This window comes from Callorhinus ursinus, unplaced genomic scaffold (assembly GCF_003265705.2).
Source record: "Callorhinus ursinus isolate GAN/ISIS: 27379988/994484 unplaced genomic scaffold, GSC_fseal_2.0 scaffold37, whole genome shotgun sequence".
Taxonomy (NCBI): Eukaryota; Metazoa; Chordata; class Mammalia; order Carnivora; family Otariidae; genus Callorhinus; species Callorhinus ursinus.
Genome location: NW_027397099.1, coordinates 14440504 through 14463077, shown reverse-complemented (window position 1 = coordinate 14463077; position 22574 = coordinate 14440504). Strand labels below are relative to the sequence as shown.

At 45.6% G+C, this 22574-nt stretch overlaps 1 protein-coding gene across 2 annotated transcripts in view; it reads right to left on the bottom strand.

Annotated features, from left to right (window-relative positions):
• Positions 1-1621: 1621 nt before the first annotated feature.
• The window catches only part of CSNK2A2 (casein kinase 2 alpha 2), a 36809-nt gene continuing 15856 nt past the window's right edge, over positions 1622-22574 (bottom strand). The window contains exons 4-11 of one of the 2 annotated variants that reach the window (XM_025889130.2): positions 17477-17536; positions 12427-12510; positions 11533-11643; positions 11170-11271; positions 10527-10627; positions 9563-9711; positions 7830-7924; positions 1622-2073 (exon numbers count right to left, since the gene is read on the bottom strand). In XM_025889130.2, coding sequence (XP_025744915.2) covers positions 7848-7924; positions 9563-9711; positions 10527-10627; positions 11170-11271; positions 11533-11643; positions 12427-12510; positions 17477-17536 — 684 coding nt within the window. In that variant the 3' untranslated portion in view covers positions 1622-2073; positions 7830-7847. Of the gene's footprint in view, positions 2074-7064; positions 7200-7829; positions 7925-9562; positions 9712-10526; positions 10628-11169; positions 11272-11532; positions 11644-12426; positions 12511-17476; positions 17537-22574 lie in introns of those variants that run through there. The other variant, XM_073880222.1, reaches the window with a different exon arrangement.

Here is a 22574-nt window from a genome sequence, read left to right as displayed (position 1 = left end):
CAAAAAAGCCTAAGCAAAAACTCCTCCTTTCCCTTCATTCCACTAACTCTCTCCCACCCAGTAGTAATCATCCACAAAAAAGACACTTATCTGATACGCTTGAGAGGTTTCTGGAAAACAAGACTTTCCCACGGGGAAGTTAAAGAGCACCTTGGTTGAGAAGATAAATGGGGAGCTAGCATTCAAGTTCTGCATGGCATCTAAGAATTCCCAAGTCAATCAACACCTACTCTGAAGTGACCCTTCTCATCTGGGAAGGCTCTCAAATGCCGGCAGGTCAACACAGAGGTAATGTGCCATGTAGATAAACGTGCACACACAAAGCACCATGTCTGTAGGAGCTTCGGGGGTGTGCTCATTATATCAAGGTATGGAGAGACCGTCCCCCAGAGTCCTGGGAGGCCACGAGAAATTTGCAGAGCCTTGAGTCAAAAGGGCCGCGTGAGAGAGCCTGCTTGAGAAAACCAGGCCCGCGATGCTGTTGGAAAGTCCCAAGTCCATCCACTCGGTGTCCTGTTGGCCTTACAAAGTCTGCTGGCAGTGGGCTTGCAGGCCCTCCTTGCTGGTGTCCGGGGGCCAGGCACAGTCTAGGGCTCCCACACCTGTGGAACTGCTTGGATACGACAGAGGCTGCTCCAAGGGACACTGACGCTGTGGCGACCCTGAGGGGCCTCTTTGCTTTCCCCCCACAATTGCTTCAGAAACTGTGAGTGTCCACACCTGGGTTCCCACAGTCACCTGTTCGGGACAAGCAGCAAAGACAGAAGAAGGAATATTGTGGGACCAAGTGGCTTTTGTGGGGAACTAGTGGGCGCCCCCGCACCGCGTGGGCATCGGGGTCTGCCCGGCACTCCTGCTCGTGACAGGCTGTGGGAGGGCGCAGGCCACAGCCAGAGGCAAAGCTGGGCGGCCACCAGGTTGAGGCTGCTTTGACCTCCCCGCTGCACGGCTGTCCTGGGACGGCAGGCCTGAGGGAGCTGGGAAAGGCTGGTTTGTAAAGTGGGTCTCGTTTTCACTTAACAAATCTAACCAGTGCTTCAATCGCACCCTCTCTCACAGCCGACCAGGCCGCTTTTCCTTCCAGCTCATGGGAGCTTCTGAAGGCCACGAGAAGCAGCCCTTGGATCTGGACCTGAGACCCCTAATCCATTCCCTGCTGCACGACCGCAGGCTCAACCAGCCTCCAAGGTAAGACGCTTTTCCAGAAGGGGCCAGGGGGAAGGGGGGCAGGATGGCAAGGTAGAATGAACTATGGAGACCCCAGTGATAGGAAAGCAAATAAGTGGCTAAGGCATCTCCCGGAGATCACTAGAAGTGACATTTGTTTACCGCCTAGTCACTGGGTTAGAAGGAAGGGTCAAGGCAAAACATGGCTCTCCTGGCTCGCCCCGTCTACTGGAGTCACCTGCAGTTTGCCCCATTCCCAGGAGTAGTCAACGATACCTGTTCAACTTCTCATCTCTGGTCAAGAGCTTCCTTCAAACTGGCCCTCCTCACCTCCGGGACTCCCCCTGCTTTCCTCTGGCTAGAACCTGGCACGAATGCTCTTCTATTTCACTCAGTCCTCTGTGGCCACGGGTCTCGGTTCATGGCCCCTTCCACACTGAAAACTCTCCATACATTTCTTTTAAAACCTTTTATTCAATAATATATACTTTTAAAATTATAATATGTAACTGCCCATCATGCCATAGGTTGCCCCCGTGCCCCCACTGTGGAGTCTGTGGTCGGCTAGTTACCGTGGTCTGCTGGAAAAACAGGTGGCCACAGGCTGAGTCAAGGGGGCGCAGGGGGGCAACAGTAACCAACAACCATTTTGCATACCCTTCACATTTCCCATGCTTTCTGGGTCAGGAGGAAGTCAACAGGAAGCCAAAGGCGTGTGAACCTTTTACATTCGGAAGTGAGGTTTGATATACGGTGGTGGGCTGCCCTTCGGTTGGTCTGGTTCGTGCTGGCCAAACCTGCCACCATTTTGTGTCTGCTCACGGAACGTGATCTCTCTACACACGTTAAGACGTTTGATTTGGTTCTTGTTCTGCTTATGGAAAAGTGGGAGGAACCGCAACAGACCTGGGGAGAGAGACGGGAGGAGGGGAAAGACGGCATTAATCAATCTGACCCGGAGCGAGGACAGGCCTTCACTTGCCTGTGGCTTCCTTCTCTGGAAGAGTGCTGGCAGCAGTGTGCAAGCTGGACTTTCCCATGCCACTTTGTGGAAAACCTAGTAAGAGCTAACTTTATGGTCTCAGGTTTCAAGCAATAACCTCTTCCTTCCTCCTGTGATCACCACTCACAGAGGCGGTCTCAGGCACGGTCTTCTGGGAAGAGCAAGGGGAAAGCTCCGGACATGGCGTGTGTTCCCCAAGCCTCCCCACCTCTTGGGTCCAGAACACGGATTTAGAAGCACAGAGGCCTCTTGACCATTCTGCGCCAGCCGAGCCACAAGCTCAGCAGTCCAACTCCAGATCCCCATCAGCCCTGACCCAATTTACTCAGGACATCTCGGGACTAATAATCAGATGACTGTATTTACGCCGGCAAAGTGCCAAGTCCACTAATAAACAAAGAGCAAAAAGGGAGCTCAAGTATTTTTTAACTCTCCCCTGGGAGCAGCAGTGTGGCATGGCCTGAAAACCCCGTTTCTCCTTCCATGTCCAGCCCAGTGAAGTGGGCGGCTGAGAGGCCAGCAGCAGAATTCTAGAAGCAATGTCTCAGAGATGGGCACTACAGCAAAAGGACTGTGCCTCCGGGAAGCAGTCACAGAAACATCGTTTCATGAAAACTTTCCCTGGGTCAAGGAAGGGTTCTACGTTCTTGATAAAGGCCACATGGCACAGGTTAAGAAAAGAAGGACTATTTGCCTTTAAGCACTTCAGCAACTGATTTCCAAGCGTCCAGCACCACAGAGGGATCCGTCAGGGAAAAGCACACTAATTAAAGACACCACCATCTGCCAAATGCAGACACACAATAGCGTGTGCCTGCTTGTGATGCACGGAATGGGGGCGGGGAGAGAGGTTCATCAACGCAGAGCACTCTGCCACAGAGGTGAAAGTTGGGCACTGAAATGGGCCAATCCCAGAAGCAGGTGCCCAAGGGAGAAGCAAGTACCAAGGAACCGCAGTGCCCCACTGGGACACCACTCTGGCTCCGCCTCTCTCGATAAAGCAAAGTTCCACACGAAGGTGGGGATTCACTGCATCCCCCATACATGCATCTTTGCAGTTCAAGGTGTACCCCGCCTCTCCCCCAAGACACAGGAAACGCAAGCCTAAGGTCCCCAGAGCAGTGGCTGGTCTCCCGCTTGGGAAGGTGGTGGTTATCAACATTTTTATTTATGAAAACAAGCTTGAACACGGCATTTGTCTTTTGTCTAAGGGCAGCAGGGCATCAGTCATACATCAATCATCCAGGGATACAAAGAGGTGGCCAAGTGTGTCGGAAGTGGTCACTTGGAAAGGATCACAACCCAGGCAGTGGTGCTTTTCTGCAAACAAGGAAAGAGTTGGCTCCACGGGTCTTGAAGATTTATCCAAGCTTTCCATGGGGTGTCAAGATTTCTGTCCCAACCTCTTAGTTACCATTTACAGCAAGAAAAGCCAGCAAGTGCAAAACTGTTAATTTATTGATTCAATGAAAGTTTTTTTTTTGAACAATCCCCAATACATGCAGTTCAGGATTAAGTATCACATTTGTAGCACATTGTTGAGTCTCTACACAGAAGTACTCATCTCATCAGCTGTATAACCCATCACATCACTTTCCCCAGCCTCTACGGCACCTGCTCGTAGTTGTTTCCATGAACACATCCATAGAGCTCAAAAGTATATGTTATTACTGGTTTTCTTGGCCAGATGTTGCACCACCAGCTCCCCTCCCCCACTCCCACCCTGGGGTTAGTTTTTTAAAAGCAGGACATTATGCCATCTTAGATTGATTAAGCTCGCTGACAAACTCTGGCCTCTTGTGTGCTCCTGTGGACCCTGCTTTTGCTTTTGGAAGGGCTTAGATTTCAGTGACCTTAACTCCGCTCCATTATTATCCACCCTTATTTATTGTAGGCGGGAAGTTTGCTTTTTCCTGTGGGTGCTCATGCAGTAACACAGGTTTCTAAACAAATCGTGTGGTCTGAACTGGCATTAAGGGAAACGGCTAAGTGGGCTCTCTTAGAACCATTTCAATGCATATATAAAAATTCTTCCAATTGCTGCTTGTGTTCCCCAAATAGTTTTGCTTCCATCCTTACTACAGCACCTGGGAGAATCTAAGTCATTTCCCTGAGTAGGTGTGGGCTGAGACCCACGGCCGCCAGCTCTCTGGGACTGGGCATCTGCCTCAAGGGCACCACCTTCCAGTCCCGATGGAACCACTCCAGGCATCGTGCCGATCTCAGGACCCAATTCCAGCTCATGAAGGTGGTGCCCCCTCTCTCAAGAAGTCACGCTCCCTCAAGATCTACCCTTTTCTTATTGGTTCCCTTTCTTTTAACCACCTCCTGCCTGAGCCCCCAAGGATTACAAGCTCTTCTGCCTTCTCCAGCCAAGCAGTCTGAGTCCCCTCGTTCTCTGCAAGGGAACACTGTAGCTTTGAGCCTCGTGAGCAGTCATGTGCTAGAGAATGTCTGTTAGAACTGGCGCGGCGGCCGGTGTGTAGGCGCCTGCCTCAGAGAGCCGCCATCGGCTCTGCTGTCATTGGTGAGAAGACCCAGGAATGCTTGGTCTGCACTGTCTGCTTGGCTTCTCCCACCCAGTCCCCTCCCACAGGGACGGGACAGGAGCGGGCAGCTGATACGATCCAGGGGAGAGCGAACTGCAAGCAAGCTGCAGATGAAAAGATCGCTTGGCATGTCATCAGTTCTGCTCTCGCCATGGGGCTTGTCAGCTGAAGCCAAGCCCTGCACTTATGCTCACCTGTGGCCCATCAGCCCTGACAGACCGTCTCTATTTGGCATAGGAACTTTTTGTTCTCACCATACCAGGCCTATGTTGTTGAACACAGGCAGGACCTGAGATGATAGTGTAACACTACCCTGTTCCCCACATTTTTTGCTTTTCTTTAGGAAATAACTAAGTCCTTATCATAGGCACTTTTAACCAGTTATAAGGTAACAAAGCAAACAAAATGGCTAATCAAAAATACTGAGATGAACTTAAATAATCTGCTGACCGAAAAGGGTATTGGGTGGGTAAATATACCACAGCTGAGTCTGAGAGCAGACTCCCACTCACTCCCTCACACACACTCACTCCCTCACACACACTCACTCCCTCACACACACTCACTCCCTCACACACACTCTCTCTCTCCTTCTTCTTTCCCTGCCCCCTCCCCCCACCCACTTTTGGAACTCTCCATGACCATCTCCTAGCCCAGGTTAAGTACTCTGAAATCTTGGGGGAGCTAGGTCCATCTGGCCACAAGATGGCTCTGGAGATGGTTAAGAGAAAAGGTCTGGACTGGACTCATTTCGGTTTGGGAAAGAACAACCTACAGCCAGCCAGCCAGCCAGGTGTCAAGACCAGACTCAGAAAGGGGCGAGCATTTTAAACTCAGTCATGCTGTCTAAGGCAGAAAGAGAAATGGAAAGTATAGGTGGTGGAGAAGCAAACCATGCATAAAAAGAATTATTCCTGTGTCAGAGCTGCAGTCACGGAGCCCCAGGAAAGGCAGGTTAGTTGGGTCTGCACCGACTAAACCATGATTAACGGACAGAGGCAGTACACCCATCACCTGACTATACTCCTCTAGATGCTTTCACTGCCTCTGGGGAACCCAAGGGGAAGAAACGGGGTTACTACTTCACCAAGACCCTCCAGTATGCTCCCCCTGCCTGGTCCAGACAGGCAACTTAAAAAAAAAAAAAAAAAAAAAAGTTGGGAGGGGGGAAGAGTGACAGAGGAGGAGATGAGAGGTAGGGGGCAAAAAAGACACAAAGTGGCACATCTCCCTGATAATTACCAACAGTGTTGCCTAGAAGGGCACATCAGAAGGCTTCCTTGGCCTGACATACCAATATAGGTCCAGCTGAGAGCTCATGCCGTGGCTTTGACTTTCAAGTAGAACAAATGTATACCTCAATATACAGAATGTGCAATACAGGCAGGTAGTATTGGTATGAGAATCTTACCTAATTGCATTTTCTGGCTTTGGGGACTTATTTTTAATTTTCAATCTGTAAGCTCAACTCTAGTTAAGAGTTTTATTTGCATTTTAAATTCCCACCGACCAAACGACAAAAATACAATCTACATTTAGAGATAGGACCTGCTACCAATACCAGTACAATTTTATTGGAATATGGAATGTAAACAGATGTTTTCAAACAATCTAACCTTATAAAAATGTATGGCATTATTAAATAGCTAATAAAGAAATCCTATGGTCTGATGTGGGTAGACACCTCGAGCTCTAGCCTAGCTGTAAAGTCCCCACAGCTGTGGCATGGCTCTGCCGCTGGGGGAGGGGACTGCTTGCAAACCAGACTGGTGACAAGTCCCCAAAATGAAATCAGCTTGACTGTTTTCTTTTTAAAGCAGAATCTAGCTTCCTTTGCTGACATGAAGGCTGGCACAACAGATCCCGAGCTTTGACACTGGCTCCAGGAACTCCAACTAACCCGCCAGGCCCCTCGTATGATGCTCTGCTCAGTCGTCGGGGAACAGGCTGGCCCTGCACACATGACCCCAGTCCCTGCACATGAGAAGGACAGCTCTGCCATCACGTTCACACATGACCTCTCGGGACTGTCAAAATGCAGCTTACCCTGATTACAGAGGGAAATTGCTTCCCGTGGGGATAAAAAGAGGCAAAAAAGGGTGGTGGGGGGGGTGGGAGTACATTTTTCTCACCCAATAGCTCATTCCTAAATACATTCTAATAAGATGTTTCTTTCATTCCCCAACCTGCCTGAAGACCGACTTTCCAGCTTTCATTATGGTTGTGATCAAAAAGCCTCTGTTTCAGAGAGGTGCACGAAAACAGGCACACACACTGGGATGTATGTGCTGGGATATGGTGAGGTTTTCCTTACAAGGCTGCAAAAGGAAAAAAAAGGCTACACGGAAAAAATAGCAACAAGATTTTATGGTTAGGCAAATCAACAAAGGTTACAGTGAGCTCCAAGTTATGCACTTCGCATCAAACTTCTGAGGAGACAGATGGACCTGTTCACGGCGTCACCAGGTTTCAAGTGATGCCTGCTGACGGCAAAAGGGGCCTCTTGTGAGTGACTGCAGTTTGCTCCCTAATGAATACACTCGGAAGAAAACTGCAGGGATGAGGTACATTTCCTAGAGAGCTCATGTCATAAAAAAATACATAAAACATGAATTTGTAAAAGAGCTTAAAAAAAAAAATACTGTCACTGTTTTAATATCTCCTTTACGTAAATGAGGCTGGTGTGTCAGTATAGACTGCTGACGTTTTGCTAAAACTTGAGCCTGAATCTCACCAAAGGAAACCCAGACCACAGTGGAATAGATAGGAAGTCAGATATTCAGAGCTTGTTGACTGAACGGGTTAATTCAACAGTGGTCTCCTGTTAAATAAAGGTAAATGTACAACAACTCCGAGTCTCTCATCTCCCATGCATTCCAAAGGGAGCGTTCCCTCAGGTCCTGAACTATGTGCATTGTCACGCTGCCGCAGCGGCAGCTCCCTGCAGACTAGTACTGGGGGATTTCTTGCTTTTTGACAGACAGTTAGGTCTTTACTCTTCTTTGCATTTAGAAGGAATGACTAGAATTTCTTTTTATCACATTGTAGTTTTCCTTCCAGATTTGTGTTTGGTTGGTTGGATTTATTGGCAAGCATCAATGCCGCATTACCCGTCGCCTTCCAAGTGTTCACCGGGCCGCCGTGAGGCCACTGGAAAGCACAGCATTGTCTGCAGAGGGCTGGGACTGCTCCTTCACCACGGGGTCTGCAAGAGAACAGGATGGAAGTCAGGCGAATCTGGGCTGGAAGGTGTGGGAGACACCATCATGAAAAACCCCCCTCCGCAGTGGGGTACAGTGAGATGGACAGACTGACGAGAAAGCCAGGGTCAGAAGGACAAGAGAAATTACAGAACTAAGGTGAGAGAAAAATCAGACACTGAAAAATAATCAGGGGAATCTGCTCTTCTAGTCAGCTCCTGCACTTCCCTCAGAGGGCAAGTTCAACTACGGAGACTCCTGGAGAAGAGAGGCCCACAAACACTGACTTCCCACTGTTCAAAATCACTACTAATCTTTTATGTGTTATTTTCTTTGAATGCTAATGTCAGATCCAACCCCCAATTTCTTCAAATCACGTGCAGTAATGAGCACTTTGGAGCAAAGGAATGAAAAGAGCCATTAGAAGACCTATCAATTTTAAGCGACAGTCATTTGAAACACTTCTTTTTTTTTTTATACAGAAGATGTGTATTCAGAAAAGTGGACGGATCATGAATTACATTTTACAAACACCAGATTTCTTAATTGGATCTAACTCAAAAGGGTGAAAATAGCTTCTGGTGCCAGAAATTGGAAAGAGGACCCCTGAGGTGCACTTGTCCGAGGTCTAGAAGGCCAAAGGGTAAAACCTTTCCAATTTGTTGTCTGCTAATGTTTATGGACCAGCAGGTTCAAGATTTATATTATTCGGGTAAGATCTGCTTAATCTTCAGAGGGAAAGAAAAGAAAGGAAGACTGCATACTGGCCAAGCCAACAGACAGGCTGAAGGTTTTCTTCTCCATTCAGAGAGTGAGCTGAGACGGGTCCCGTAACCTTTATCCCCAGTCTCCTCTGTGCCTGGACTGAGTCATCTTACGTTGCCAGGATTAAGGGGAAAGTTTATTTGAGATATACTTTATTGGGGGGAAGGGCTGTACACATGCAGACAATACACAACCACAAGCATTGAATACACACACGCACTTGGAAGTGAGACCTAAAAATTCTTCAACTGAGGTAGGATTTTAGTGGGGTCTTTTATTTATTTATTTATTTGAGAGAGAGAATGAGAGAGAACGTGGCGGGGGGAGGGGCAGAGGGAGAAGCAGACTCCCTGCTCAGCAGGGAGCCCGATGCAGGACTCGATCCCAGGACTCCAGGATCATGACCTGAGCCAAAGGCAGACACTTAACCAACTGAACCACCCAGGCGCCCTAGTGGGGTCTTTCCACACCTGCTTTCCTTTCATCAAGTTCCTTTTATTTATTTAACTCATTTCCTTCTTTAAAAATATACTACGGTCACCTCATTACTTTTAACTAGTTTTCTGAGGGGAAAATATCTTCGATTAGGTTTCCACACAGACGTATATATTTGAAAACAATGTTTAGGTACTTGTGGTCTATCAACTCAGGGCCACAGGGAATGGGTCCACAGACCAGACTCAAGCGGAGCTAAGGCAGTGGACAAACACCTCTGCAGATCAAGAAACGGAACTGCAAAGCTGTCTCAACAGTCTAGAACTAATGAGGCCAAATTCCAAGGAAGAGTCAATCCAAATACCTAGAATTCTCTTGACTGGCCTCAAAGATAAAGAACAGAAGAATTTTTTCTTTAATAAATTACACCCCTGGAGACTCACAGAAGTACGGGTGCTCCATGGCCTCTTTGGCAGTCAGTCTCTGTTGATGGTCGTATCGCAGAAGTTTGTCCAGAAGATCTAGAGCCTCGGGGCTGACGAGGTGTCTGTTCTCACTATGGATGAAGTTTTCCCAGCGTTTCCGTGAATGTCTGAGAAGGAAAGGGAAGCATTAGTACCGAGAGTCTATTCAACAAGAATCCTGATGTTACTAGGGCTAAAAGCAACAAAATCTTAGGATACTGACTGCGCTGATTTCAAGCTCGTTAAACCTCCTTCTCACTGGTAGCTGCCCCACCCCCAGAGGGCCACTCGCAGCATCCTGAAACAAAAACCGTGCTCTCTGACTGATAAATAAGAGGAGCGAAAACTTCGACATCATGATTTAGTATTGGTGGCACCTTCTTAGATCATTTCTTATGCCTCAGGCTTTTAGTCCATTCTGGCGAGGCACAGAGGGGACAGAGTTATTTTTGTTGTTCAGCAGAAATATTTAGAGAGCTAGCCTCAGAAACACAGCGGCTCCATAAAACAGTTTGAAAATCGTCAGCGCATTTACTTTTCAACACTATTGCACTGTACCTGCAAATATGCTTTAAAATTTGCTACCTTGTAGAAAATACATTACACAGAAGAAAAAACTATAAATCTCTTAATCAAAAAAGAATCACAGCTTTCTAACATTTTCCAGTAAAATAAGCATATGCTGTATCAGAAAGCTTTTTTCTGTAACAGGATTTTGTCTTCCATTTTCCACCGACTGACAGGTTATCTCTTAGAGAAGTACAATGATCAGAAGACACATGTAAACAATTCCCAAATATCTCAAAGCAAGTTAAAAAAAAATACGGGAAGAAAGGAGGAGACTTCAATTTTGCTATGATTAGCAAGCGATTTTGGTGAACAGTCCCACTTCTGAAATGGGGTACGTTAAAACCCTTGTTCTCTCTCCCTCTCTCTTACTTACTGTCCCAGGATATCGTTGAAGTGTGGATCTAGGTCTATGTGATACTTCTTCAGATACCCATACAGCTCATCTGTACCCAGAACCTTGGCAATGCGAACAAGCTGAAACACAAAACAAACTGACCAAATCACTGAGCACAGAGCTCACTGCAAGCCTGTGAGGATGTTATCCCAAGGCACTGGGGACTTCCACATCACTGAGTCCTCAGGGACCAGATGTAGGCTGGAGCCTGGGGCCGACAGGTGGCAGACCCCAGGACATGGCAGACCCCAGGACACGATGTTCACAGAAATCCAATTTCCAAACTGCCTTTAAAATGGTAACAACTTACAGCAATAATCTCCTAGAAGTTGACCAACTGTGGGGGTGTCACAAGCTAATGACTACAGTCTGGTTTTGTTAGTCAAGGACTGCCTGACTTCTTCACAGACTCACTCTGAAGTTGGGCATAAGAGAGCTTTATCTTTCTCTACGTTTGGGGGGCTGGTAACCACAGACAAAATGTCATGAAAGTCTTTATCCTGAAGGAGAACTTAGTGCAGACGCTGAGTGATATTTAGTGGCTCGAGGATAGCACCCCTGTCATAGGACTCCACTTTCTTGGCATGTGCCCCACACGGGGGAAGAGCCAGTGCTTGCTCACCTGGTCGTAGTTGTCCTGTCCATGAAAGAAGGGCTCCTTTCGGAAGATCATGCTTGCTAACATACAGCCCAAACTCCACATGTCCAAGCTGTAATCATACATCTGGGGACATAAGGTCAGCCTGTCAGTTCAGTGAAGGGTATTACAAATGCGTTTCTCTGATCTGGATTTCTAGTCTTCAGCTGACCTTTGCACATATTTTAGAATTCAAAGGAATAAAAAAAAAGTCACGGAGAAAAGTCTGAAATTATCGCTTTAGGCTGGGGTTTTGAATATATCCAAACTGACTGACTAAATAGCAAACGAGGAGAAGCCCCAAGGAAACACACAAAGAAGGCGGAGGTGCTTGGCTAAGAGTTTTACCTGATAGTCCACAAGGAGCTCTGGGCCCTTGAAGTACCTCGAGGCTACACGGACATTGTACTCCTGAGCAGGATGGTAGAACTCCGCCAGACCCCAGTCTATCAGTCGCAGCTACAAACATGACAGAAATTGAACACGTAAAGGAGTGATTCTAGACGCCCATGCCTTAGAACAAGGCCACATCACATTAGCTAACAATTACGTGGGCCACATGAAAAATGTTAGCAAGTGCACTGGCAAAAATTACACTTTCAGCAATTGTGGAAGAGGTCACTTCTAGAGCAGAGCACTCAGAATCTTATGTGCTTTTTCTTTTTTTAAAATTTAAATGATCCTGGCTTATCATCCTCTTCAGATCAATCAAGCTTAAGCTTTTCACTCTGCGTCCATATCACTAGCGTGTGTAGCACACTCCCCCGTCATTAACAGCCTCCATTATAAGCTCTAGCCACAACTGAAAGGGTTGGGGACGCAGGCCCCAGTCCAGCATTGAAGCACTGCTCCAGCTTTTCGTTCACCTCCTAGTAGCTGATTTGTTTACTCACCAACCAGGGACAACCAGAATTGGATATCAAAAACAGGAGGGACCCAAGTGTACTTTTAAGGCCAGGCAGATTGATTGGTCTGAGGGTCATTAAAAGAAGGAGAAACCATCAGCTGGAGTTTCTTTGCGAGGCCCTCTGGAAAACCATGACCAAAATAAACAAGGGACTACAGTGAGGCTAGGCTGTCTACTTTCCTTGTGTACCATACTTATGCAAAGTAGAAAGCAACACTGAAGGCTGAAGAAGTAACAGTAACACAAATCTGCAGTACCACCTAGGTACTGGCCAGTGTTGTGGTCTGCTCTAGGCCTCCCCGGAAAGCCTTGTTGCTTCCTGGCTGCAATGGTACCTTCTTCTGCTGGTGATCTATCATGACATTGTGAGGTTTCACATCCCTGTGCATGATTCCCTTGCTGTGGCAGTAATCCAGAGCCTATGAGATAAGAAAGCACAGAGAAAAGTAAGCAAACCATCTACCAACCCCCAATGCAAGCATATTCCTATTATTTGTGACAGCTTGACTTGGATACAGTCTCCCAAGGGTCAGCTTACTGTCTGTAACAGAGGAGAACAGACATGCTTCAGAAGCCCCCCCCCCCGCCCCCGCTCTCTGTGCACACTAGGCTGGCAGCTGGTGGAAAGGGGGCTATGTTAGGGAGGGGACACGGAGATTCTTCCTACTTAGGTGTTAGTAGGTAACACTTCACCAGCCACCTGGATTTAGAAATCCTACATTAATCTGTTGGTCTAACTCAATGGGTTTAAAACCAGATCTGGGACACTCACTAGAGTCCCTCTCACCATGGTTCAAATGGCACACAAGAGTCCCTGTGGGGATGAACAATGACATCACAATGTGTCATTCAACGTGGCTTGTCTTTTAGCCCAGTCCCCCATGTGTCCGGTCCTTCGAGATTACCAAGTATTCTAGTATTAGTATTTTCTTTTAAAAACAACCCTTGAGCCAGGGGCCTTTAAGAATTCTATTTTTACTCTAAGGGAAGATATTGCTTCCTACAAGATAGATGATATGCAGATAAGATTTTAAGCGTACAAATCAATGATTTCTTTTAGGACATTCACAGAGTTGTGTGACCAGCACCACAATCCAGTCTTGGAACTCTGCCACCATCCCAAGAATTCCCCTTCAGCTTGCCTGTGATCAATCCCCATCCCCCCTTGCCCCCTACCTCAGCCATAACCACAAACCTGCTGTTACTACCGATCTGCCTTTTCTGGGCATTCATAAAATGAAATAATACAATATACAGTATTCTTCTTTCCCTCAGCATAATGTTGCCGAGATTCATCTGTGTTCCCTTTTTCTTGCTGAGTAGTATTCCACTGTAAGGCTGTACTAGTTGATGGACATCTGGGTTGTTTCCAGTTTGGGGCTATCATGAATAAAGCTGCTTAGGAATATTCACATACAGGTCTCTGAGAGGACCCAGGCTTTCATTTCTCTTATGCAGATTCTTAAGGGTGGAAGTGCTGAGCTGTCTGTTTACGTCAAACTTTTTAAGAGTCTGCCTAATTGTTTTCCAAACTGCCTGCTCCATTTTACATCCCCAGCAGTCACGTAGGAAGGTTCCAGTTTCGCCACATTCTCGCCAACAACTCGTAACTGGTTCACCCTTGGGATTATAACTGTTCTGGTGGGTCTGAAGTGGGACCTCACTGTGGATTTGAATTGTATTTCCTAATTGGGTCATCAAGTTGACATCTTTTTGGGTGTTATGATCATCCTGTATCCTCTTTGGATAAATACTGAGTCAAATCTTTTTTACCATTTTTATCTTTTTTTTTTTACCATTTTTTCTCTGGGTGGTTTGTTTTAGATAATACAAAAATTTGCTTCTAAATCTCCCTTTCTGAACATAGTAACTATTCCCATACATTTCAAATTAGGACCTCTGGCTTGTCTTAAAAAGCACTGCAGCCTATCTGAGTGCCATGATTTACTCCTTCGGTAATAATAATCACAGCAACCCATCATCTTGTGCTTCCTACTATGTGCTTGGCACGGAGTGCTTTTAGGGGAGTTTTCCACAGGACAAGATAAGGTTTTTCCACCTTGGCACTGCTGACATTTTGGACTCTGGATAATCCTTTGTTGTGGGGAGCTGTCCTGTACACTGCAGGACGTTTAACGGAATCCCTGGCTTCTTCCCACCAGATGCCGGTAGGACTCTTCCCCAATTGTGACAACCACAAACGGTTCCAGACTTTGCCAAATTGACCTGGTTGAGAACCACTGGACTAGGTCAGAGAACGATCCCCAGGATAAGCATTCCAAGAATAAACAAATTTTGCTTTCCCCAGACACAAAAAAGTAGACATCGTATGATGCTTTATATATGAAGGTTAAAAAACAGCCAAAACTAAACTATGGTGGTAGGAGTGAGAAGAGTATCTTCAGAAAAGGGGATCCTGAAGAGCAGAGAGCCTTCTGGGGTATTCATAATATTCTCTACCAGCCCTGTCCAACAGAACTTTCTGCAATGCCAGGAATATTCTGTATCTGCACTGTCTAATGTGGTAGCCACTAGCCACATGAGGCCACTGAACACTTGAAATGTGGCTGCTGTGATTAAGGAACAGAATTTTAAATTAAAATTTAAATAGCTACCTGTGGGCAACAGCTACTGTACTGGGCAGCAGCACAGTAATATATAAATCTTGGTGAAGGTTTCACTTACGTAAAAACCCAAAAACCTGTACACTTAAGATTTATTCATTTATGGGGGCACCTGGGTGGCTCAGTCGTTAAGCGCCTGCCTTCTGCTCAGGTCATGATTCCAGGGTCCTGGGATCGAGCCCCACGTCAGGCTCCCTGCTCAGCGGGAAGCCTGCTTCTCCCTCTCCCACTCCCCCCGCTTGTGTTCCCTCTCTCTCTGTCAAATAAATAAATAAAATCTTAAAAAAAAAAAAGTTTATTCATTTATGGAAGTTCTACTTCAATTTGATTTTTCTCTTTGTTTTGTTTTCATAACAATAGGTGTAGCAAGATTCCACAATGGCTTTGTGGCAGTGCCTTATGAAACCAGGGCTCCTGAGGACAGACCTCCCCGGATCTGAATCAGGAGACCGCACTGTGTACCCAGGAACCACTCAAGAGCCCTCACCTCAATTTCTTCTACATTTTCCATGCAGCAGATTTCCTCTTCCTCATCCCCATTTTGTTCCCCGCCAAAGAGAAAATTTAACAAATGTTGATTCTGTTATTTTGCCTAGTCTTTGCCCAAAGGAATGAACTAATTAGGACCATAATACCTGGGATGTGAGAAACACTTGAGGAGAGCAGAGGCTGAACAAGTACAGTAAGTGAACAGATTCTTTTGCCAAGTTCACTAGTCGGGGACTCCCTGTGGAGTCGCGGACATGGTTTTAAATTCCTTAGGGGAGTTATTTCAGTTTCAAAATCTGGTATTATCTGACCGTTAAGCATGAAAGACATTTTTCAAGCTTCGTTCTGGGGTTCCGTGCCTCATTAGCAGAAAGAAGGCCCTTACTGCCTAGCCGCTACCTCCAGAAAGCAGAAGGGTTATGAGACACACAGTACTGAATGACCAGCCTGTGAAGACCTGCATTATCGGAATGTCTTCACCTGACCTAAGCACAACTGTACCAGGTTATCAATCTTCATCTTTGGTGTGCTAAGTGAAAACCACAAAATCTTAACACCTTACTTAAAAAAAAAAAACAACAACAACAACAAAAAAAACCAATTGTGAGATTTGGATTGCAGCTCTCATTGGGTGGATGCAGGGGGTTCTCCACAAAGCACCCGCAGGGAAGGAGCTAGCTGGACAGTTCGTAAGACCACAACACTGCAAACCCCTTCCCCACTGACGCCTTCCATTCTGGTCTGGAGAGGACACGCAGAAAGGTGTGATGAACCAAGCTCTACCTTCACGTTTCTGATCTTATTGACAAAGGAAAGACCCATTAGTTTTAAGAGTGGACTCTTAAATCCGCCACCTTGGTACTAATGACAAGTGGTTTGTATAAGCACTTCTAAGAAAACACATTTACCTCACAGAGCTAGTTCTTCAAACCCCCATTCCCTAAAGCTTAGCCTTAATTAAACTTGGGATTTTGTTCAAGTACCTGTTCACAATCCCATCAAAACTCCATCTTGGCAATTTTCTTCAATAATGCCAATAAGTCATCTCTGTCTTTCAGAGGTTCTTAACTTGAGAGCCACACCCCCCATAAAACTTTATGTAATACCGTATATTTATACATGCGGGGAGGGGGAGTTTATATGTTCTCATTAGATTCTTAGTGATCCATGACTCAAAACAAATTAGGAGCTACTCCATTTTATAAGCCATTTTAGAATTCTTTAACTAAGTGCTTACCTAGACAAACTAAAAAAGATCATTCCTCCACCAACCAATAATGCTTCCAAATTTCTGTCTTAGGAGATTACTAAGTCTGCTAGAAGGACCACCCATTTAAATAGCTACCTGTCAGGGCTGGAGGGTAGGCTGGGAAGGGGATTATGAGTGACGGCGAGAGAAAGATGGCCACAAATTCCTGCCCTCCCAGTAGGCATGTCCCTCCACACTGTCATTTTAACGCTCTGCCCATCAAAAGGTGAAGTCTACTTCCCCCCTCCTTGAATCTAGGCTTGGCCAGGATTTGCTTTGGCCAACGGGGCATTAGGAAACAATGATACAAGCAGAGGACTGAAAAGTGCTTACATATCAAACTTTGCCCTCTTGTGCTACTAGGAACCCTGAGACCACCACGGGAAGGAGCAACTTAGACTAACCCCCTGCAGAACGAGCCTTCAGCTATTCCAGCTGCCATCCCAGATATGTGAATGAGGCCATCCTGGAACAATGTACCCCAGGCAAGCTGACCCAGAAAAAAGACTCACCCACAAAATTAGGAGAAATAATAATTTTTTAAAAAACTGTTAAGTTCTGGGTGATGTGTTATACAGTGAAAACTAATAGTATTAATTAAGCAGCAAAAAGAAAACCCAAGGGCCAACAAGAGCTATGAAGGAGGAGCTTCTGATTTCTGACATAATGTTCCTGGTATCTCTTGACTCGGCCATCTTTCTCAGTTCCACTGGAAAGTTTCTATGTAAAGATCCCACAACAGAGATCTCAATGTAAGTTAAAACAAAACAAAAAAAACCCCTTGGGGTGCCTGGCTGGCTCAGTCAGTAGATGATGTGACGCTAGATCTCAGGGTCGTGATTTCAAGCCCCATGTTGGGCGTGGAGCCTACTTTAAAAAAAATTAAAAACAAGAACAAAAACAAAACAAATCTCACTAAATTCTCTAAGTATCAAGAAAGAGTGCCTGAATTCCCTTCATCCTCTCAAAAACTTCTTTAACGAATACACCTGAAAAAATTCACTGCTTATGAATGCCACTTACCTTAAGTAGCTCATACATATAAAACCGGATATCGAAGTCTGTCAGGATCTGGTAAAGTTGCTGGAACAGATTTCAGAAAAGAGAAAGTTAATACAGTCTCATCACATCTTGTCATCCCAAACACTGGTCATCATTCTCTGTAAACTTACAGCTTAAGTCACTAAAGAACCCCAGGACTTTTTTTTTACCCTGATCTGCAACAAATGGGGACAAAGACCAAGGACAAGGGTGTAATACTTTTGTCTTTGTTGGGGGCGGGGGGGGGGGCGGAATTCCCAGGAGAGAAATGTGGATTCAACGTGGATCTTTTAAAAACGTGTTCAGTGCTCCATGATTTCAACACCCCAAATTACATTATTATGGAGATGAAGTCCAAGTTGTCCAATTGTCCTCATATTCTCACTATACCTAAACAAACTAACCCCACTGAAGCAGCACAATGTCCGTTAGAGAACTGAGTTCTGAGTGGAAGAGCAAAACTTGAAGAACTTCAAAGGCCCATGTGGTAAAAAGTGTCAACACAGTCTGTCTGCTCATAAAAGAAACAGGAAGAAAGTGACTGCTCCAGCTCTAGGAGATGGTAAGAGACTTAAGAAAGGAATAGGGGAGTGAAAGAGAGAAAAAATGGGAGCCAGGGACTGAAAATGATTCCAGGCCAAAAGGACATACAAAGAGTTCTCATACTGGGACAAAGACACACCCACTGGGAGGTTTTTTTTAAATTTCCATTTCTAAGAGGCAGAGTAGCCTTAATACATCCAGGTTCATTAAAATCATCACAAACCTTCATCAGAAACTATACTATTATTTTTGGTATTCAATTCCAAGTAGATCTGTTTCCCCATTAGTCCAAAGCAGCACTTTCTATAAAATTAGTCAACACAACTTTATTAAACATGCTTTGTTTCTTTATTGGAAGACTGGCAACAGAGGAGAGCTCTCTAAGGAGCACTGACCGGGCTATACAATGTATCTGTGCGAGGGGGGTGCAAAAGTACACAGCCCTGTTTGTTTGTAGTTGTAAGAATGATACAAAAACATGAAACCTGGCTTCATATATATGCGTGTGGGGGATGGACAGCTAGGGCACAGGGAAATAAAGGAGATTTTTCATTGCATATCATTTTATATTTTAGATCCATGTAAATACATTACCTGTTCAAAAAGATAAAACAATTTGCCAAGAATCAAATTTGACATCTTCTAAGAACACCAGGACTGAGCTTCTTTCTCAAATTTCCTCTGCTGAATAAAAGTAGTTCTCCCTCTAGCTTAGTAAAAATACTTGCCTTCATCAGCCTCAGGCACAAGCCAGCTCAGGGCAGCAGAGGGAATGAGACCATACAGACCAGTCTGCTGGTGGTGCCTGGGCTGGGAAGGAACTACACCCAGGAACAACAGCACAAACACACCACCGCTTCTGCTCAGGAGGGACTCGACTGCGTAACAGCCAAACACCCAAGTGTTCTGTTCTCCTCCAGCTCTGAACAGCAAGGAAGACTTCTCAGCCAGCATCCCAACAACCCGTATGTACAGACAGCGGCTGAAGATACCATCTCTTTGGGTGTCAAATCAGCTCCTCCTCTGAGAATGAAGATCGCTCCCAGAGACTGTGCCAAGTTGAACCTCAAGTCAATAAACAGGCCATGAAAGCGAAGCCAGCATTTTCTAACCCTCAGAGGGTTGGATTATTTTATTTCCAGAGACTAAGTATGGGCTATTTTACCATTTGGACTTTTATCTCCTGTCATGTGGTATCTATATCAAGCATCTCTGTAAATGGTTGGTGTTAAGGCATAACAATAAATGTCCTTGGCCTGCCAATATAATATTTCTAGCTACTCCAGCCAATATCAATTTTTATGTAATATAAAACACTAAATGAATACAGTGGTTAGGCCTAATAATTTATGAAGTACCAAATGACAGGCTGACATTCACTCTCATTTCTCAGGACCTCTGGGTAGGAGGAGACCAAACTACATGTGTAACATTTTACCACCTGGGCCTAAAGTTCAGGACTCACCAGGGTCCACAGTCTGGTTTCTTACGACTTTTGCACTCTGTCTCCATTGCCGCCCTGGGGGGTCCCTAATGCCAACACACCTGCTGGCCCGGCCTCCCCATTCTTCCTTCTCTAGTGTCCCCACCTCCCCCCAAGTCTAGAAGACCCTGCCCCTCTCCCTTAGGCTGTAAGTCAAGAGAGCTGACAGTGGCCCCTTCCTTCTCTGAACCCCCTGGCTGTTTACTGTCCTCTGGGGTGTTGAGAGGACATGGACGGCAACCACATCCCCAGAGTTAATGTTCCCCACTCAGGTACTGGCAGTGACCTGAAGTTCTCAAGATAACCTCACTCGGCTGTGAGCGACAAGGGGCTGCTCCACTCTGCCCGCACCCCAAGTCCCATGTCAGTGTCCCCACGGATCAGGCACACACACAATGGGGAAAAATGGGTGCTGTGGCTGGTAGTAGTCACCAACTTGTTGACTCAAGATCTTTGCTTTCCTACCCCCAAGTATGCAAGGGGCCACCATACATAATCTGGTCCATATTCTAAGTGCTTGGATAACACAACAGAGGAGTAGCATACGCGGTATATACCCTACCCCGTCAATGGTGGTTCTCAGCTTGTACCCAGAAGGCAATCGCTAAATATTTGTTTTTGATAATGTTCACCAGTCAATGGAACAAAATTAAAACTGTCTTCCAGGAAACACAAGTGTGAAGAGTCCGTGACAAGTTATAAAGGGAAATTTCACAAGAACCACACTTTTCCTCCATTCTTCTTGGCCAGCTATGTGTAGAACATTGTTAACCAACCAACTGCAAAGTGTTGGCAGGAAGTTAGCTTTGTTTATATTTTCATGAAGTGACTTATCAAAAGCAAAACAAGCCTATGCTTCCCAGGAGATTACAAAGGTGCTGAGGAAGAAACTATTCACCCATCCTAGTCTGGTTCCAAAGCCTCAAACACACTGGCATTTTCTTAGAAATCAGGCCTACTCCAGGATGGCTCAAAAGACCCAAGGTGGAAACATCCTGGGACTTTTTATTAACCTCAGAAACTTTGAGGAGGACAGTGGAAAAAAGGCAATTTGGTCAACAGCCTCAGAACCTCCTTGGTCTAAAACCACCACCCAGATCGGAATGGCCTCACTCTCACTGTATGCCCACGTGGGCCTCATTCTTGCTGTATGCGCATCGGTCCTCGGAGACTGCGGGTGTACTTCGGCTGCATCACAATCAGCTATAGGTTCCAAAGCCCCATCCCCGAGGACTGTCATTCAGGAGGACTACAGAGCTCAAGAAGGTTCCCAGCCACATGTGGGAATCACCGACACAGCAAACTCTCACCCTGCACACACAGCTTGCACATTCCCTCACCCACACAGCTTAGTCTGTGTCCAGAAATCCCAGTGGTCCCCACATAGGGAGAAGAAAAAAGCCAGGGGGAGTGGGATATAAAGTGAAAGGTGCTTAAGGCAGTCTCACCAGTATTGGCATTAACATGTAACCCCAAGATCCAGAATAAAACCAAGGTCAATATTTTTAGAAATTTAAGGAAGCAGAACAAATCACTAATCAAGCAAATCGAAGTTATTACTAATCACCTGAACATGTTTTATAAAGAAGATCCTCTCCACATCAAAATACTAACAGCATTAACAAGGCCTCAAGACATCAGCTAGTCAAGGCCCACCTCCATGGAAGTGATTTAGAAATTCACCACAGAGCAATATGGGCCTATCTTCTCAAACGGAGTCTATTCAGGACGCCTTACCAATCTTTAAAATGTCCAGATGATATATTTTGCTTAAAATGTCTATTTATTTTTATTTATATTCTTCCAAAAGCATAGAAAACTGCCACAAACTGTACTTTAGCTTCCTTGAGAAAATGTCAAGTTTGAGAGTTTTCTGTAACTGTTCATTTCAACTATTAGAGACTGGCTTTTCCTACTCCTTTGGAAGTTTTGTCTTTTTTTCTGAGTGTCACGATGTATCTTTTATGATCTCTTTCACACATATGAAGCGTAACTGATGATTTCAAGGAGAAATCGACCAAACCAGTACCTCCACCATAAAATGAAGTTATCAAGGGGAAAAATGAGTAAGGCCATAGAAGATCTGAACTAAATTAACAAGCTTGATATAAAATATGGCCATGCACTAGAGTCACAAAGCAACTGTCAACAAAGTCCAAAGAACCAACATTATATGGGTCATGTTCCTCTGGACACAGTGCAGACACATTAGGAATCAACAATAAAAGAATATTTTTGTTGAAAAACTACATGGCTCCTCCACATTATTCACGAACATACAGCTATGAAGGACATTCCTAGGACAATAATCACCAGGAAACTCTTGAATATGGACTCTGTACTGTGTATCAGATGGCATTATCGTAGAAGTATTCAGTGTCTTCAGTGTGCTATAACAGTACTGGCAGGTAGGAAAAGGTCCTATCTAGCTCCAGCACGCGTATATTTAGGAGTGAAGTATCACTGATGCATACAACTTACTTTGAGATGATTTCAACAAAAAGACAGAGATAAAGAGGGGAGGGTGGGGATGGGACAAGAACGAATAGCCGATGTGGTAATTATTAGCAACTGGTAAATCTAGGGGAAAAACATGAAGGTATTAACTGTGCTACTCCTTACGATTTTCAGTAGGTTTAAAATATTTCAAAGTACAGGGGCGCCTGGGTGGCTCAGCCATTACACGTCTGCCTTCGGCTCAGGTCATGGTCCCAGGGTCCTGGGATCCAGCCCCGCATCGGGCTCCCTGCTCCGCGGGAAGCCTGCTTCTCCCTCTCCCGCTCCTCCTGCTTGTGTTCCCTCTCTCGCTGAGTCTCTCTGTCAAATAAATAAAATCTTTAAAAAAAATAAATAAAATATTGCAAAGTACAAAGTCAGGGGAGAAAAACCCAAATCCACGAGTTTGGAATCTGTACTCCTTTTTCAAAATAAAGATTTTATTTATTTATTTGAGAGAGAGAGTGCGCGCAGGGGAGGAGCAGGAGAGGAGGCAGAGAGGGAGGGTAAAGATGAGCAGACTCTGAGCTGAGCGCTGAGCATGACACAGGGCTCCAT